This window comes from Octopus bimaculoides, chromosome 9 (assembly GCF_046866305.1).
Source record: "Octopus bimaculoides isolate indiv1 chromosome 9, ASM4686630v1, whole genome shotgun sequence".
Taxonomy (NCBI): domain Eukaryota; kingdom Metazoa; phylum Mollusca; class Cephalopoda; order Octopoda; family Octopodidae; genus Octopus; species Octopus bimaculoides.
This window is the reverse complement of record NC_142936.1, coordinates 32,504,575-32,519,984: the sequence shown is the minus strand read 5'-3', so window position 1 is coordinate 32,519,984 and position 15,410 is coordinate 32,504,575. Positions and strand designations below refer to the sequence as shown.

At 35.0% G+C, this 15,410-nt stretch overlaps 2 protein-coding genes across 18 annotated transcripts in view; one reads left to right on the top strand and one right to left on the bottom strand.

The window, feature by feature from the left end:
* LOC106882928 (CCA tRNA nucleotidyltransferase 1, mitochondrial) overlaps window positions 1-2,473 on the bottom strand; it is a 51,065-nt gene extending 48,592 nt beyond the window's left edge. Inside the window, exon 1 of one of the 4 annotated variants that reach the window (XM_089357359.1) lies at window positions 2,286-2,473. The gene's annotated coding sequence lies outside the window, so the exon portion shown is untranslated. Of the gene's footprint in view, window positions 1-529; window positions 845-2,285 lie in introns of those variants that run through there. The other 3 variants (XM_089357357.1, XM_089357356.1, XM_089357358.1) reach the window with 3 other exon arrangements.
* LOC106872513 (uncharacterized) overlaps window positions 981-15,410 on the top strand; it is a 252,407-nt gene continuing 237,977 nt past the window's right edge. For 6 of the 14 annotated variants that reach the window (XR_016243103.1, XM_089357348.1, XM_089357343.1 and 3 more), the window contains exon 1: window positions 981-1,154. Coding sequence is in view for 7 of the 14 variants with exons in the window: in XM_089357348.1 (XP_089213474.1) it covers window positions 1,074-1,154 (81 nt within the window). In the remaining 7 variants the exon portion in view is untranslated. Of the gene's footprint in view, window positions 1,649-4,811; window positions 4,864-5,739; window positions 5,808-15,410 lie in introns of all 14 variants that reach the window. The other 8 variants (XM_089357355.1, XM_089357352.1, XM_089357350.1 and 5 more) reach the window with 4 other exon arrangements.

Sequence of the window (15,410 nt, the reverse complement as noted above, 5' to 3'; positions counted from 1 at the left end):
AAACGCAATATTTTGACAATACTTTGGACACACATGCACAATAATCGTACTTATTCTCATCTCAACAAATAACTTCGTATTTTAAATATGAAATCACCACCCACAAAAACAAACAAAAAATCGAAAAAGGTGTATGTGTGTGTGTGTGTGTGTGTATAGGCAAAATCATAATCTCCGTTCTTGAAAACATAAGAATCCGAAGAATTTCTTTTTTAATGGGTGTGCCTATTCGATTCGCCCATCGAGCCATTGTCAAAAAGTATCGATATCATTACTTTCATTTTGTAATCACGAACCGAAAAAATGCCAATATTTAATTCCTGTTAAGCAGATCGTGCTATTTTTAGTGATATGTAATTGAAGAGGCGAGGTAATAAAGTTTTAATTATCATGTAAATGTTCATTAACAACTGAATGTTTCACAAAATAGAAAATTCAAACGTTAAATTAAAAATACAAGCAATATTTAACTAATTTATGAGTTAAACTAACAAAGAAAATAAATAGAAATTCTGCAATTTCTTTTTACCTTTTTTGACAACAGAGTATTGCAGTAGAATTTGTAAAACTTTACAGTACTTCCGCTTAAGCAAAATCGAATTGAACAACCGGAGTAGACTCCCTTCGTAATTCTTGTGAATGGTGAGATTAAAAAGTAATGATTTCTGATGCAAGCTGACCCCTCCACCACTACCACCATCACATTTCACCCGCAATAGGAAGGTCGGGGATGATATTGGTGATTAAATCACTCTATTTATTGCAGTAAACTCGTAAATATAAAAATCTAGATGATCCCAATGGAATGTGAACATAGAATTGCAAGGCATTATGTACACCGACACAAAAATTCTGTTTATGTATGATAGTTATACGGCAAGTGGTGAGAAAGCGGATGTAAATAAAGGATCGTCTGCTCCGATGATCAGGTGGCCATGATAGCTGAACGCTAGAGTTATTACTTCCGGTGTGCAGCGCATGTCTGTTACAACGTGTCAATATGGAGCACCAGGTTATTCTATGGTACCCATGAAAGAAATTCATACGTATGTTGAAGGAAATTTACCGAGAACATGTTCCGAAAACTGATTAAAAAACTTGAACAGGGAGTTGGAAACTCTAATATACCTCTACCTTTCACGGAAACTGAAAGTGTGAGTAAGAGTACTTGTCTGGTCAATGTATCCATATGAGTGGTTTGTATTCATTCTGGAGTGGGAGTGGTAGTCATATTTTAATGATCATTGAAAGAATGCCCCAAGTTCACTGGCTGATTTGTTGTAAATTATTCTTTGTTTGCGTTATCAGTTTATATATCGTCAGTGATCTTCCTGCGAAGCTCCTATTAAATTTAGTTATAAAACGAGATAAAGTTGTGCTTACGAATCGCACGATTTGTTTTGATTGTGACCAGAGTTTTAGACTGAAAGTAAGCATAGGTTTATCAAAAAATAATAATAATAACCGGATATTAAACATCGCAAGTAAGTAATAATGTGTAAATTGTTACATTTATACAGTCTACCAATTCATTATAAACAAAGCTGAAGGACAATATACAACACATAAGTATATAAAATACTTCAGCTTAGTAACTTCCTCAATCAATTATGTGTAGTCCGTGTACGAACTCAACCGTCTAGTCATTGTAAGTATGTGTTTTTGTAACAATTCCTTCCAGACAACTCGTTAAAATAACTTTAAATAACCTAAAATAAGATTTAAGTGCAGAATTTGTGATAGAGAGTTTTGGAGGTGCTCTGTCATGTAATCGATAATAGTCGCCAGGTGTTCGTATACAATTAGTAGCACGTTACACGTTTCTGTCTTAAACTGATAACACACACACGCACACACACATGGCCTATATGTAGTGGTTGACTCTGCTGGTACTTCGGTCTGGGTCCAGAGTGCTAAAGAAGGGCCCATAACTATCTTCCAGGCGTGTCCTTAAAAAGGTAAACAAAAACCTTGCACTTTCCTTTCAATTTTGAGAGGTCTCCATCCACAACGACTCGGAAGCAGTCTTGCCTCGACGTGCGAACTTTCGAAAAGCTCCTTACACACCCGGTATGCAATCTTAGGCTTTATATGTTGGATCCTTACTTATATAAACAACGATCTCATGCCTTACCCTATCTAGTTGTTAGTCTTGGGGAACATACAGCTAAAATCCTCAAAATGAAAAGTCATCTCTGATGATCTATCCTGGTTACATTACAGCAAAAAACTGCAATCTTCCTCCTCAAGGTCTGTAAAAAATTCTATTCTTATCAGTTACTTACCAAAGTTCACATGAAACTCACAGTTGTGTACTGCTTCCACATATGGAATGACGTCGCTACTATACACACTGATATTTTAGACCATATCCCAAAGAATATCCAACTGAGTGAGTGAGACTAACAGACACACTATCTCTTCTCTCTGTGCCTAAGTTACTACTACAACAGTGGTCTCTGCTCCTCTGAACTGGTTATTTGCGTACGAACTTCACTTGACACCCCCATCTCTTGTTTCATCACACGCTCTATTTTTCCCTTATCACATCAGCTCCAACCATTATTCTCACTTCTTTCTTGTTCACATTGTTCTTTATTCCCAAATTTTCCCTGATTGCTTTTTCTAAATCAACCACTTTCCAGACATTTTAATAGGTTGTGTCTAGGAAGAGAACATTTTCCTTGCCACTGTCAATTTACAAATGATGGCTGCAGTAAATGAATATAGGCATGGCTCTGTGGTTAAGAAACACTCTTTGTAACCATATGGTTTTGGGTTCGGTCCCTCTGCATGGCACCTTGAGCGAGTGTCTTCTACTATAGCCTCGGGCCAACCGAAGCCTTGTGAGTTGATTTGGTAGACAAAAACTGAAAGACGCTTGTCATATATATATATATATATATATATATATATATATAACCTTCAGTTCAACAAAGCCGTGTGAGTAAATTCGGTAGACGGAAACTGTGTAGAAGCCTGTTGTATGCATATATATGTGTGTGTGTATTGCGTTGGGATGTAGAAATATATTAATTAGTGTCTGAGGGTGCAGTAAGCCCACTGGAAGCGAGTGACTAAAGAATCCCTCTAGCAGAAGGTTAACTGGTTTGTAAAACCTGCTGCTGTACAGAGCCAGATATCTTGCACTTTGCTTGTCTCTGCGCTTCTTGGTATTATTAGTGAGTCTCTGCGATGTCGTGCAAGCTGCACTCGACTTAAAACCCTGCACAGGCATTGCTGACAGTTGTCAGTGATGGTCATGCTCATCTAACAAGTAGACAGCATCATTATGTATGTATTTACATATATATATACGTATGTTTTTGTCTTTATGTATATCTTCAGCTCACTGTTTGACAACTGATGTTGGTTTGTCTATGTCCCTGTAAATTAGTGGTTTTGGCAAAAGAAACCAATAGAATAAGTAGCAGACTTAAAAATGTAAGTACTGGGGTTGATTTGTTCAATTAAACTCTTCAAGGCTGTGCCCTACCATTGCCACAGTCTATTGGCTGATACAAGTAACAGCTAAAAGCTATATATATATATATATATATATATATATACATACTCACGTGTATATATGTGTGTATAAACATACATAAATATGTATATGCTTACATATATGCATATACATGGATAGTTAAAAAAAAATGTATACACACATTGAATTATTATAAAGTTAATGTTTATTAAAATACATTTAATTTTCCAAATTTAATAGATTCTACCGACAGAAATTTCTTTATGAATGCCTGTTTTTAAACTGATGGTTGCTCTAGTCCAGGTGCTACTGATAATGCAAAGCAATGGAATTGCAAACATCAAGAAACATTTCATTCAGTATATGTGTGAATTCTTGTTCAATAGCTGCTCTCATTTCCTCAACTACTGCAAGTTTTGTACTGTAGATTATCTTTTAAGTTTCCCCATAAAAAATGTCTAGTGGTGTGAGATCTAGTGAATACAGAGAGTATTCTACTGAACCTCTTTCTCCAATGTACCATCAAGGTGGGCTCGTACATTACTATTGTGGTGTGGGGGTGTCTCATTGTACTAGATATAAACTACACATCTTCAAAATCCTCTTGAATGCTTAGCATGATAAATTATCACAGCAAGTTCAAGTAAATATAACCAATCGCAATATTGTTAAAAAGGAATAGTCCAGTTAACCCTTTTGCTGATAAATTGTACCATACTGTAACTCCTGGGAAAATTAACATGATGCTACCCCTTAATTTGTGGATTCTCAGGTCCTCAGTAGTACAACTGTGGCAATTGTATAAATCTAGTATTATCCTTATATTTCATATTTGAAAACCAATCTAGAACTTTGTATTTTGCCAAAGATCCAATTTGATTAACTTTCTGATTTGCAACATTAATTTAACTAAAATTATTTTGCTAAGCCTACCCAAGTCAGATGGACTAATTAGTCTGATAGCAGGACTTCTAGTAGAAATTTGGTTTGTGGTCTTACCCTTATATAATTAATATAAAAACATATATATAAAGAGAAGTAATGTTTAAGCTAGTTTGCTTGTCATATATATATATATAATATCTATCTATCTATCTGTCTGTCTGTTTGTCAATCTATCTATCTATCTATACATACATACATACATTCACAAACACACACACACATTACTCAAAACAATTTGATTCAGAAACCATGCTACTTCAACTTTCGAAGCCTCTAATGGGCCTTTCTCATCAGGCTGGTAAGAATTCGAATCTTGTATATATATATATATATATATATATATATATATATTATATCTTTTATATTTTACTTATTTCAGTCATTAGACTATGGCCATGCTGGGGTACCAGCTTGAAGACACACACAAATATGTATGTATAATTATGAAGCAAACTTCTTACCACACAGCCATTTATTATATATAATTATATGTATATATATATATATACATACACATTATATATATATATATATGTATATATATATATATATATATATATATATATATATATATATATATATATATAGGCGCAGGAATGGCTGTATGGTAAGTAGCTTGCTTACCAACCACATGGTTCCGGGTTCAGTCCCAATGCATGGGACCTTGGGTGAGTGTCTTCTACTATAGCCTCGGGCCAACCGAAGCCTTGTGAGTTGATTTGGTAGACAGAAACTGAAAGAAGCCTGTTATATATATATATATATATATATATATATATATATATATATATATATATATATATATAATAAATATAAAGATATACATACATACACATGTATGTGTACATGTTCGTGTGTCTGTGTTTTTCTCCCTGACATTGCTTGAACACCGATACTGTAACTTAGTGGTTCGGCAAAAAAGAGCGATAGAATAAGTACTAGGCTTACAAAGAATAAGTCTTGGGGTTGATTTTGCTTGACTAAAGGCGGTGCTCCAGCATGGCTGTAGTCAAATGACTGAAACAAGTAAAAGGATAAAAGAATATATATATATATATATATATATATATATATATATATATATAATATGCTTGATCACTAAATCCACACGTGCTTTTATTCTCTCTTTGTTTGTTTTTCTCTTATTCTTTTCTGTTGAAGAGCATAGGCTTGAAATGTAAAAGACTTTCTCACTTTCCTGAGCATCAAACTAATACACCTGCTTGCTGCTCATACACTTATCTTTGTCTTTTTGTAAATTTTAACTGTTATATATATATATTCTTTTATTCTCTTACTTGTTTCAGTCATTTGACTGCAGCCATTCTGGAGCACTACCTTTACTAGAGCAAATCGACTCCAGGACTTATTTTTTGTAAGCCTAGTACTTATTCTATCAGTCCCTTTTGCCAAACCACTAAGTTACGGGGACGTAAACGCACCAGCACGGGGACAAACACAGACAAACAGACATATACACACATACATACATACATACATACATATATACATACACATACACAAATATATATATATATATATATATATATGTATACAATGGGCTTCTTTCAGTTTCCATCTATATATATATATTATATAGAATTGGCCAATTGAAAGGTGGTTACAATGGCGGTGCCCTAGCATGGCCACAGCCTCAAGGCTGAGAATATAATAGATTAATAGAATATATATATATATATATATATATATATATAGATATATATAAAGTACATGATGTGTGTTTGTCATGTCATTAAAACTCGGGATCCATTCAACCAATTTTAATGAAATTTTACACATGCATTACACAGCGTCCATGGAGTGTCATGAGCCAAAAATTTTCAACTTCTTGCCTAATGTGGGCCCAAGGGCAGATAAACAGCATTTTAAAAGCATTTTTGCAGTGTTAAGACCCATAACATGAAGAGTATCCAGTCGCTTTCTTCCAAATTTGCAACAAACATTAATCAGGCTGTGTGAATTGCCACTGACTAAAAGAAAATTTCCGACACCGACTATGGGCCCCCCCCCCCCAAAATGGAGATTAATCAGATTTGAGTATACTGCACTGGGTTTTATCTTTGTTTTAGGCCATTTTCCAACACTAAAATATTGACACTACTTATGCATTACAAATAGTACATAATATTTCATGAAAACCTTTTTGTTCAATTTGGCAGTGGACATGAGAGCATTAAAATTTTTGTCAGTGCCCTGTTGATGCTTCATGTTACCATCCCATGCACCACCAGGTCATTTGCGTGTGTGTGTGGCTGGGTAAAGGCACAAGAAACCCATTCATCCATTCTCCAGAAGTGCCCTGTTAATATTTCACGTTTCCGATCCTGCGCAATGCAGGATGGCCTGGCTGCATGTCTGCTTTCTATGTCATCCATGTCTGAACTATATAATGCAAAATGTTCATACAAAAAATAAACTGCTGTTGTGACTCACAACCATTTGAGTTTGACCACGTCACCACTTCTGGAAGCTACACTCGCCACCTGCAATTAGTCCCCTCCTGAGTTCCCTCCCCTGTTTAGTTGGCTGAGTAAAATACAGGGTGTCCCAGAATTAATGATGATTTGAGTGAAATTGGATGCATTTTTCTTAAAGCTAACTTTTATTTATGTTTATCATGTTTAATATGTGTTAAAAGTGTATAAAATTTTGTTTATAATATTATTTTCATTCCTGTTGGACCCGTTTTATTCGTCCATGATAGCTTTTTTTTAATTTGGCAGCATTCATTTTCTTTACCTCCATCCCCAAATTGGAGCAATCAGTTAGCAGTGCAGGAGCTAACTCCTGAAATGCTTCAAAATGTGTTTCACAACACTAAGGAGAGATTTAAAGTATGCAGGGATACAGACATGTAGAAAATTTTCAAAAGTTTGATGTAAGATTTATAAATCTATTTGTTTTAGCAATAAACGTAAAATTCTGTCAGCTTTTGAAAAATTTGCTCAATTTCATTGAAACATAGTTAATTCTTGAACATCTTGTTTGGTGTAGCATTGTTAGTTGTTGAGTTGCTTGAGTAAATATTAAAATCAAAGGGCTTCTCGCTGTAAACATCCCATCTTTTTGTTAAGCATATTGTATCAAGGGGTATATTATTCAAAATGTATCTCGCCTTTATAATTACACTAAAGCTAAACCACAAGTTTATAACGACATTAATAAAGAAGCTAGCATTATTGCTGCTAAGCTTAAATTAGATTAAAAAAATAGGAGTCCTTCCAAAAAAAGAGGCCTTTATAACTATTAAAGACTTAAAAAGAACTTCCTATCTAATCCTAAATGTGGACTTATTAACCCAGCAAAATCAGAAATTGGTATTAATAGTAAAAATATTTTAGGAAAAAATCAATGCTACAGTCAGAAATGCTACTAGGTTAGTACAATGGTCCAATAGTATAGAAGTCATTGACTGGTTTAAAGCCATTAGGAATAAAAATAAAGCGAGATTTACACAATTTGATATTGTAGATTTCTATGCTTCTGTCTCTAAGGACCTGCTTGATAAAGCCCTCACCTTTGCAAGTGAATTTATAGAAATTAGTACACAAGATAAGGACATAATCTTCCATGCTAGAAAGACTTTACTATTCAGTGAGAATACAGAGTGGGTTAAGACAACCAATACAGAGGGTACCTTCGATGTGAGCATGGGGTCATATGATGGAGCAGGCATATGTGATCTCATTAGACTATTCCTACTCGATACGTTAGGTAAAACCTTTCCTGGTGTATATTTTGCCATTTACAAAGATGATACTCTAGCTTTAACCACAAACACCAATGGACCAGCGCAAGGTCAGTTTAGGAAAGTCATTATCCAAATGATGAAAACATTCGATCTTAGCATAAGAATGGATACCAACCTGATGGTTGTCAGTTTCTTAGATGTATCTTTAGATTTAAATAAGAATATTTACAAACCCTATAGAAATCCCAACAATAGACTTAGCTGCATTAATGTATTTCCTGCCCCCCCCCCCCTAGTGTTTAAGAATTTAGTTAAAAACATTAGCAAGAGAATTTCTAGTCTCTCCACTGATATAAGCATTTTTAATAGTGTTGCCCCAATATATAATAAAGCTCTAAAAGATAATGGTTTTAGCGAGGAAATAGCCTATAAACCTGTTATTAGTCCAGAAATAAAGAAAAGGAAAAATAGGAATAGGAAAATTATCTGGTTTACACCCCCAAAGTGGTAGATATTTCTTATCACTTATAGATAGGCATTTTCCAATCAATCATAATTATAGGAAGCTCTTTAATAGGCATAACCTGAAAATTAGTTTTAGTTTTACTACTAACTTTAAAAATATAATTGGACACAACACACAAAAACAACAAAATGAAGCTGGCTGTTCCTGCAGAGTTAAAAATTTGTGCCCGCTAAATGGGGCTTGTATGACCAAGGCCATCATTTATAAAGCCACCGTAGACTCTACAACCACTAAGGACATAATTTCATCAAAGAAATATGTGGGTCTCACAAAGGGAAATTTGAAAGCTAGGTTCAACAATCACACTTTAAGCTTCAGGCACTGGGATAAAAGGAAAACAACCAAATTATCCAATTATATATAGTCCTCAAAAGAAAAAGGTATCAGCTATAAGATTCACTGGAAGATCTTAGCCCAATGTAAGCATTACACGAATGGCAGTGGAAAGTGTGATCTTTGCGATATGGAAAGATGGCTCATCTGGAAAAGTTCTTTAGACCCTGCTACATGTCTAAACTCAAGAACTGAACGTTTTGGGTCATGTCCCCATATGGCAAAACATTTGTTACGGTTTTGCCCCCCCCCCCAAATCACAGATAGAACCTGCTTTTTATATTATGTCCACATACAGGCCTTAACATTTCTTATATATTTCTTTATATATATTTTTTCTGTATATTATTTTTCACCCTTTATAATTGTGTAACTATATACGCATGTAGTATATATCGAATGTGTATGTGCATGCATATATACATGTGTATGAATGATTGTATATATACGAGTGTAAAACTCTACCTGTTGTACTTGTCTCCTTCCTTCATACATATATGTATGTATATACGTTTATATATCTGCAGGTGTAGATGTGTTTGACAGACAGGAGGCTGTATTTGTGTATATACATTTATAACCCAAGTTTTGCAGGAATGTGAATGATTTATGGTTTATGTTCTTGCATATGTGTTTTTATTCGTATATACATCTGTTCGCGTATGTATGTGCATGTGCGTATAGACTACATTTTGCATATCCACGTATGTCTGTGTATGTGCTTATAGAAATGTGTAAATGAACATAATGATGCATGCATGGGTATATATATATGTGTGTATTGTATGTATGTTTTACACATGTATAAACATATATGTTTGTGTTTGTATGTATATGTACACACGTGTGTGAGTATGTATATATATGTATACACACACGTGTGTGTGCATACATGTACATGTGTGCACATGCAGATTCTATGAACAATGATTTACTTTCCCTACACCTATTGGAGTAATTTCCCTTTATTCAACGGATTTTTCATAGTGTTTTTGTTTGTCTTAATAACTGATGAGATGCTGGAAGAGACATCAGACCCGGCATCTGAAACTCTGAGTTTTATTATGACAACCAACTAATTGTCATATATTATATTTATAGATAGATTCCTCTATTTACATAATATCGAGGTCTCATTCATTCTTTTGTTGTCATATTATTAATATATATATATATGAGGACCAAAGACTTGAAGTATTTCGTGTTGCAAGACAGTGTGTGAGAGAGAATCGTGATGTCATGGAAGAGAAATGTGTTCGTATGAATGATGGTACACTTGCACTAAACGAGGCTGCAAAGAGAGAGGTTTGGAGACACCACTATGAAAGGTTGCTCAATAAAGAGAATGAATGGGAGAAAGAGAGGCTGCTGAATGTCGACCCAACAGAGGGATCAACTATCCAAATTGAAAGTACTTTGGTAGATAAAGCAATCAAGTGTATGAAGATAAGGAATCACTGCAGAGATGCTCAAAATATCTGGCAGTGTCGGCTATAGCCTAGTCACCCGTATAGTTAGCCAGGTGATATATGAAGGAGTCATACCCAATGACTGATGTAGCAACACCATAGTCAACTGCTACAAAGGTAAAGGTGACGCTTTAGGTACAAAGAATTACAGAGGTATCAAGTTGTTGGATCAGGTAATGAAGGTCACAGAGAGGGTCATACCCCAACTAATTAGGGAGAGAGTCAGTTTAGATGAGATGCAGTTTGGGTTTGTGCCAGGGAAAAGCACCACTGATGCTATATTTCTGGTAAGACAGCTGCAGGAGAAATACCTAGCCAAAGATAAACCTCTGTACCTGGCTTCCATTGACATGGAGAAAGCTTTTGACAGGGTCCCCTGATCCCTCATCTGGTGGTCAATGAGGAAACTAGGGATAGATGAATGGTTAGAGAGAGCTGTGTGAGCCATGTACAGGGATGCTGTCAGTAAGGTGAGGGTTGGCAATGAAGATGACCCTGCTCGATCTGTAGAAAAGGCGTAGGTAGAAACTCTATAAGATGCACCCAGTGCAAGCTATGGACACATAAGAGGTGCAGCAATATCAAAGGAAGGTTAACTAGGAAGTTAGTTTTTGTACATAGCAGATGTTCAGGAGTTATAAACACTGTAAATGTGTAGAAAACAACTTCTGCCACATTCCATAGAGAAAAACTAGACGTAGTTGATAGCTTCTGCTATCTAGGTGACCAAGTTAGTAGTGGGGGAGTGTGCGCTGAAAGTGTAGCTGCTAGAATAAGAATAGCCTGGGTAAAGTTCAGAGAGCTCTTACCTCTGCTCGTGACAAAGGGTCTCCACTTGAGCATGGCTGTTGCCAGTACCACCTGACTGGCCCTGATGCCGGTGGCACATAAAATCACCCACTACACTCTCAGAGTGGTTGGTGTTAGTAAGGGCATCCAGCTGTAGAAACTCTACCAGATCAGATTTGAGCCTGGTGCAGCCATCTGGTTTGCCAGTCCACAGTCAAATCGTCCAGCCTATGCTGGCATGGAAAGCGAACGTTAAACAATGATGATGATGATACATATACACACACACACACACACACATACATATATATACATATATGTATAGACATAATATAAATATATATAATATATATATACATATAATATAAATGTTATGAAGAAATCTTCAACAATCATGCTCCATACTACAATCAAGTGGTTTCTCCCAACAAATAAAATGCATCCATAACACCAGACTTAAACAACTTATATCCCAAATCACATCCCAAAGACATACCAATCATCACAACCGCAACCAACCACCCACACTCTCCAACAGACCCCACAAACACATCTATAGCACTAGGTCTAAATCCAAGATAAATAAAACAATTAGCAACATGAAAAATGTAGATAGCACTTCTCTACCAAAATACTTAGATTATAATTTACACAGAATCCCCCCAAAAAAGCGGCGGCCGCTCTATCCTATGGTATACCCCCGTTCTCACTTAACACTAAGAACTTAGCTAAATCTTTCTTCAAAATACTTGACTCAAACTTCCCCCGGCAACATAAATACCATTCTATATTTAACAGATCCACTTTGAAATTGTCTTATTCAACCACGCCTAGCTTCGAATCTATTATAGCAACTTCTAATAAACATAAACTCTCACTCTATTATCAAAACTCACACAACTATAACTATGGTAATACTAGCACTCAGCACATGCATATACCCAACATAGACATTCATATACGTACATCTAACACTGACACTCATACATTTGAACACGACCATAATAGATCTCAGTCCACTAGTATACCCAGAAATAATACTACTATATCTTCTAATAATAACAATAGAGGTAATAATAACTATAACAGTAACAATTGCATTAATCTAGATTCCTCTGCATCCTCATATAATCTATCCTCCAACAATATCACCTCATCCACCACAGAACACAACCCCCAAGCCTCGTCTACTTGTAACTGTCGCTCCGGAACAATCTACCCACTACACACACATTGTGTAAGATGCAACATAATATACAAATGCACTGTCGCCAATCTGCTACATACAAAGGTTCAACTAAAAATTTCAAGCAACGTTAGGCATCTCACCTTCACTATTTTAGATATGACAAGCACAGCAAATCTACAACACTAGCCAACCATATTCACCACCTCAAAAACACAAATACCCAGTATACTTTAACATGGCCCATTCTGGACTCAGGAATTCCATACCAAGGCCAGCGCTCTAATTGCAAACTTTGCTTAAAGGAGGAGTTCCATATTTTAAAATACAATTCTCCTACACTACTTAATAGATATAACGAAGCACTAAGCACCTGTAATCACCGCTTCTTCCATACATTCAAATTCTATCACAAACACAAATGCACAAATGACCACACAACACACTCCCACAATCCCCATAGGTAACCCCAACCAACTTGATTCACGCTTGTAATTAATATGTATAAGTATATATGTTCTTTTATTAGTTAGCTCTTAGGTTCCCCCACTATAATCCTTCAAATAAATTCAGCTCTATTTATAGAATATTAACACTACTACCTTTCTCTCTTATTATACATTTTTTCTTTATTTCTATTTTTCGAACCCCACCAACACCATCACCCCCTACCTGTTCCTTTCTATCCTGACACTGAACACAACTGTAACTGCCTCCCTTTCCTACTTCACTTTATCTCTTCACACTTCCTTTCTCCACCTATCCATTTCTTTACAACCCTTATACTTCCACCTCTATCTTCTTTCTTTCGCTCTCTTTCCTTCGCTCTCTTTCCTTCTTCCTTCCCTCCTGTCCATATAACTGACCTCACAATCTCTTACACATCTTCCTCTATTCATCTATTTATAGCCTACTGCTAGCACAACTACCTTCATTTCTCCCTTAACTATTTCCTCCTCCTTCCTTCCTGTCTTAAGGCTTAATATCACAATCCCACACACATCTTCCGCTCACTTTGGGCTGTCTTTTAAGTAAACAACGCACAGAGTAAGCTGGATATGAAATGATATATATCTATCATTATAACTATATTTATCACTGGAAAATACTCACACGGATTCTATACATGGATATTTACTTTTGGAATGGAACTATACTCCAAGTACTTTTTCTTCTTTGCTTTTTCTTCGCATCACTCTCATTTCTTACTGCAAATCTCCTAATACAGATTTAATAATCCTTAACTACTACTATTACCGTCTCCGATGAAGGGATACATTGAGTTTTCCCTGAAACAGCTGTAAGACATTCTACATAAAATATATATTTATTTATGCCATTGGTCTCTTTATCTCATTCTTTTTTTATATATACATATAATATATATATATATATATATATGCGTGTGTGTGTGCACACACACACACACACAATATATATATAGCAATAAGAAAATGGAAGCGATCAAGAGTTGGTATTCATCAAATTTTAAACATTATATTATGTTTATTTGTTTATTTTTAAAAAAAACATATATAACATATGCTTTACATATATAACATATAAAAATACCAGTAATTATTAAAATATATAACGTAGAGCATAGGAAGTTGAATAGTATCTTACAGCTGTTTCGACCAATATTTACTGGTATTTTAATATTTTTATATATTATATATGTAAAGCATAATATGTTATACATCTATGTATGTAGTTATAATGGTTTTTAGAAAATAAATAAATAGACATAATATGTCTAAAAGTTGATGAATACCAACTCTTGATCCCCTCCATTTTCTTATTGCTGCATAAATTAAGAGTAAAACAACTTTTTACCCTCACCCATTTATTACATTTAGTAGTGTAATTGCCATGCAATGAAAAAACAATTGTGTATTAATAATTGGGTACTCTACCAGCAGTATATTGGATAGATATTATCCCTTAGTTGGTTGGATTCACAACCTCTAACTCTCTTGGAATTATGTATGGATCTTTTTTAAAACAGGGGCCACATTTTTCATTAACGAAACACTTTGAAACTTGGAACACTGGTAGAATGTGTCATATAAAACATCTTTTTCTCTTAGTCTTCTTAAAAAAAAAAGAAATCCATAAGTTATTCCATGTTAAAGTTGTCGTATTTCTGTAATTTCAACCAATCACTGACGTCCATTCAGCCGATATACATTAAGTGCCGACTACATAAACAAACGATTCTGAAACAATTAATCCTAACCCTACGGTTAGGGTTAGGGTTAAAGCAAATTTAAAATGAAAAAAGCAAATAAAACGAAGGTATGGAGATTAAATACGCTTTACATCGCTTAATCAGCCAAAGGAGTAAATATAAACAACTAAATACTTGTCAGTGATTGGTTGAAATTATCGAAATAAGACAATTTTTTACATGAAATAAATTCGAATACAAAAATATTTTTCTGTTCTATAACACAAAATAGATAAGTATACGAAGTTTGAAAGTCTTTCCGTACCAAAAACACTACGTAAAACATTAATGAAAAATGTGGCCCCCGTTTTAAGATAGATCCTTATATATATATATATATATATATATATATATATATATATGTATATATATAATATACTAGCTGTTGGACCTGGTGTTGCTCATGTTTTCCGTATTGAAGTTAAGCCCACCTCTGATCTTGTATTGAAATCTTCTATGTTCCCTGTGCCAACTGTTACCCATTAAGATGTTAAATCTGGTTCGGCAGGGATTTCACTCGGTTAACGCTTTCAACATACTCCTATGTACCGGACCATCTGAAATCGCAGTCAAACTTTTGGGTGTACTTCGATCCGTTGAGAGTGATGTTTGTTTGTTTCTCTCCCCTTAATGCCACCCTCTGTACAAATTTGATCAGCATGTCTAATCTCTGCAAAATCCGAAGGAAAGTGTTAAGGTTATGTCATAAAATAGAATCCATGTGACCATTTAC